Here is a 5,000-nt window from a genome sequence, read left to right on the forward strand (position 1 = left end):
GCGTGTCCAAGGTAGCATTCCAATCCCCCACTAAGAGTAAAGGACGAGACGTTCCCAAGAATAACTTCTAGACGTCGAAAGAAATCCGCCCGACCTGTTAAGGGCGGTGCGTAGACTGATACGAGTCGAAAAGCGCACCCATTGCTGCCGTCAACATCCAGAACGATCAGTCTACCCTACGGGTCTACGAATATCGTCTTGACTTCGAGATCCAGGCTCTTGTGAAAAAGTACCGCGGTGCCACTACCGCCCATCTCGGCAGACAGGAGCGAAATAAATGTTAAACTGTAGATAGATAGATAGAACCATAGATAGATAGATAGGTAGATAGATAGATAGATAGATAGATAGATAGATAGATAGATAGATAGATAGATAGATAGATAGATAGATAGATACACACACACACTCGCAAACTTGTGTTTGACAGCACGCGTTTGATGCAATTCTAAAACCGCAAACATTACGCAAATTTTCACTTCGAATTTTTGCATAAACTGGTGTTGCAAGCAGTGTTGCTACAGAAACAATTGTAACGAATCTTTAAACATGTGTTAAAGAATTTTCCTTGTCTGATTTACGTTCTGAGTTCAAATTCCGCCGAGGTCGACTTTGCCTTTCATTTTTTCGGGGTCGAGAAATTACGTACCTGTTGTGTACTGACGGTCGATCTAATCGACTGGCCCCCTCCCCAAAAATTTCGGGCCTTGTGCCTAGAGTAGAAAATAATTATTTGGAGTGTGTGTGTTAATACATACACATACATATATATATACACGTGCCTACATATATATGTATAATATCCGAGATATGCAATTGAGGCAGTAAAGATAAAGGTTACTTTCTCAGGTCATCCTGACTCATAAGGACCAGTTTCTCAGTTTGCATGGCGTATATCCCCCACCTGGATGGGACGCCAGTCCATCGCAGGATTAACTCATTTTTGCGAGTTAAGTGGACTCGAGCAAAGTGAAATGAAGTGTTTTGCTCAAGAACACAATGCCTCACCCGGTCCTGGAATCGAAACCACAATCTTACGATCATGAGTCCAACACCTCTAACCACTAAACCACGCGCGTCTCCACAAGTGAGGCAGTAAGACATCTATGAATCATATTTAATAAATATACACTGTTGATAGGCCAGTTACAGCAGTATTTGTTCTGTGATGACATCTCTTATGGTTGTGCTGTTTTAAAAACACACTAAACCTCAGAGAAACAATATATCGTTCTAGCAGCGGTCAGCAAGACCTTCAGATGCACTCTAGCTTTTGTGGGGCTTTTCAATGGACATACAAGCAGCCAGCCACACAGTCAAACGAGACGACGAATTCGTTGAATCATCCACTGGACATCTTCATATAGTCGTGCTTTTTTGTAGAGTACGAGATCGTCGTCTTTAGACAGGGTGACTTAGCTATATTTTTAAAGAGTGAAGAGCGTCGAGGGACCCCCGTATACGTTTTCCATACAGCTTATCAAATCATAGAGATAAATATCAAGATTCTTGTACCAATATTTTTATGAAGTTTGTTTACAAAGCTGTGCATAAGCATTATTATGACAATTGTCATCTCAAAGGCACATTAGAATCAGAATATATTCACATATTTAAAAGAATATTCCAATAAAATATATTATAGAATATACGATATAAAATATAGAATATTCCAGTAAAAACAGCAACCCAGTGCAAACACAGCAGACCAGGTATTATTTTTCACGATCAAAGAACGAAGTTTATGCATTGTAGCAGAGGTTCAATTCCCAAGCGGTTTTAAATATTCAGCATAATAAAAATAGGGCACACGGGACGATAAAGGAAATAAGGAAATGAAGTTGGAAAACACGCACACAAATGGACGCAGATATGCTCAATTCCTCGTCAGTTGTCGACCAAATATCATCACGATTTCGACACTTTACGATTGTATTATTTGGTGATATCAGAACATAAGTGACTGGGGATTAAATGGGCGGACATGAGAGACGAAGACGAACGGAAAGCGAATGACACAAGTACAATTACAAGACAATATTAGGTTTGTAGACCGAACGGTAAATAAAAGACGAGTTATGAAACGAGAGGAACAAATAAGCAAAGGCAGTAACACAATTGTAAACAACACAGAGAGATATTCGTATCCAAAGCGTGTCGTCTTTCTACAATAATGAACTGCAACAAGACTTACTTGTATTCTGGTTATGCATCTCCATTTTAACTATTATCATAGTTGCACTGTACTACGTAACAACAGATTTACAAAACGTCTGTAAATGTTGGTATTTCTGAGAAACAATTTAAACAAACTAACTGACGGCCTTCAAATTTAATAAATATTATAATGAAAATTTACGAAACAACTCGAAGATTCTCCAATTAGATCTCCGAGAAGGAATTTTTATACGTCGTTACGTATGTATTGATACATTGTGGCATACACACGAATACATAAATACATTTCGAAGGTTATACATTTGCAATCCAAGAAGAGGAGATTGCTATGAAATGCTTAATGAACAAAAGAGACAGTGAAACCGTTGGAGTTCCAAGATGCAACCGAAAATGTAGATTGTGTCACATTTCTGTGGAAGATATCCTACATGTGATTAGCAACTGGCCAACAATGTCATCAAGGTACTACCTCCCTATAGGACACAATGTTATCCGGTTAAAGACTGTCCTGAGCTCTTTCACCATTGGCAAGAAATCTTAAAATAATGAAAAATAATAACACACATACATACATACATACATACATACATACATACATACATACATACATACATACATACATACATACATACATACATACATACATACATACACACAGTTGTGGAAATTTGCTGCTCGACGAATGTTAACATAAAGATCAATGAAAAAGAGAGAACACCTATGCTGAACTATTGAGAAATCTGCAGTTACTCTATCCAGATTACAAGTTCAGGTTTATACCTGTAATTATTGAAGCCCTGGGATAAGTAATGCACTACCTAAATATCAATCTTGAGAAATTAGGCTTCTCAAAACCAGTATGGAGAAAGCTAATTCGAAGACTACAGATCTAATCCATCACTGGAACTGTAAAAATCTGTAAAACTTTCCAGAAGTTTAGCATTTAAATATATATGATCATGTCTAGATATGCAACTATATGCATGAGAATATATACATAAAGCAAAACATACAAATCTGCACACATACATACATACATACATACATACATACATACATACATACATACATACATACATACATACATACATACATACAAAAATACCCCTGTTGTTGATGTTGAAATATTCCAGTGAAGAAGACTTGGATCTAGGAAAGAAACCGGTTCTTCCTCTATTGGCAAGAAATCTTGAAATAAACTGAATAAGGACATACATACATGCATACATGCATGCATGCATACATACATACATACATACATACATACATACATACATACATACAGTGTGGCTGCCGACTCGTAGACGAGTATGACTATCGCTGACAAATCTTTTCCTAGATATCAACGACAATAGCTGTCAGTAATACCCTTGCTAGAATTGGAAGTGAATTAGAGCTCACTCTTACCAACAAAACCGTGTCGTCTGGAAAGAACAAGAGTAAGATCTTCGGCTTCGTAATGAAGCGGGTGTTATTTCGGAATTTCCTTCTCCTAGAGTGATGTCCAAACAAAGACTAGGGGTCGCCCACTTGGATTGCCATTGAGTTTATCCATCCTTTGACAGATTTTGTCTTTCATCCTGCAGGATGTCCAACGAAAACCACGCTCCAAAGCAAGCAACTTTGGTAGGGTTACCGGTTTAGCCAGCAACAGCCCGAAAATGCGGCACGTTGTAATGGGTTACCAATAGTACTAGAGGTGACTTGACATATTACAAAGGTTGCCAATTCAAAATTTCGATACGTAAAGGGCACTAAAAACGACAATACGAAACTTAAAAGTACCACAAAAATGCATCGAAGCAACAACAACAAAAAAATTACATGATTAGGGATAAACACCAAAAGATTTATGTGGCACCTTGGGCCCCTTGTCTTCTATTATAGCCTCGGACCGACCAAAGCTTTGTGAGTAGATTTGGTAGACGGAAACTGAAAGAAGCCTGTCGTATGTATACTCTTTACTCTTTTACTCTTTTATTTGTTTCAGTCATTTGACTGTGGCCATGCTGGAGCACCGCCTTTAGTCGAGCAAATCGACCCCGGGACTTATTCTTTGTAAGCCCAGTACTTATTCTATCGGTGTCTTTTGCTGAACCGCTAAGTGACGGGGACGTAAACACACCAGCATCGGTTGTCAAGCAATGCTAGGGGGACAAACACACACACACACCACACACACACACACACACAACACACACATATATATATATATATATATATATATAATATATATATATATATATATATATATATATATATATATATACGACAGGCCTCTTTTAGTTTCCGTCTACCAAATCCACTCACAAGGCATTGGTCGGCCCGGGGCTATAGCAGAAGACACTTGCCCAAGATGCCACGCAGTGGGACTGAACCCGGAACCATGTGGTTGGTTAGCAAGCTACTTACCACACAGCCATATATATGTTCTTTTATTCTTTTACTTGTTTCAGTCATTTGACTGTGGCCATGCTGGAGCACCGCCTTTGGTCGAGCAAATCGACCCCCAGGACTTATTCTTTGTAAGCCTAGTACTTTTTCTATCGGTCACTTTTCCTAAACAGCTAAGTTACGGGGACCGAAACAAACCAGCATCGGTTGTCAAACGATGTTGGGGAGACAAACAGACACACACACACACACGACAGGCTTATTTCAGTATCCTTCTACCAAATCATCTCACAAGACTTTGGTCAGCCTTAGTAGAAGACACTTCCCCAAGGTACCACGCAGTGGGACAGAACCCGGGACTATGTAGTTGGTAAGCAATCTACTTACCACACAGCCACTCATATATATTTGTGTCTCCTCCATCGGTT

At 39.0% G+C, this 5,000-nt stretch overlaps 1 protein-coding gene across 1 annotated transcript in view; it reads right to left on the bottom strand.

Annotated features, from left to right (window-relative positions):
- The window catches only part of LOC115214432 (general transcription factor II-I repeat domain-containing protein 2-like), a 77,926-nt gene extending 75,707 nt beyond the window's left edge, over positions 1 to 2,219 (bottom strand). The window contains exon 1 of the mRNA XM_029783628.1: positions 2,195 to 2,219. Coding sequence (XP_029639488.1) covers positions 2,195 to 2,219 — 25 coding nt within the window. The remainder of the gene's footprint in view (positions 1 to 2,194) is intronic.
- Positions 2,220 to 5,000: the final 2,781 nt, after the last annotated feature.

The sequence above is a fragment of the Octopus sinensis genome, linkage group LG7 (assembly GCF_006345805.1).
Source record: "Octopus sinensis linkage group LG7, ASM634580v1, whole genome shotgun sequence".
Classification (NCBI taxonomy): domain Eukaryota; kingdom Metazoa; phylum Mollusca; class Cephalopoda; order Octopoda; family Octopodidae; genus Octopus; species Octopus sinensis.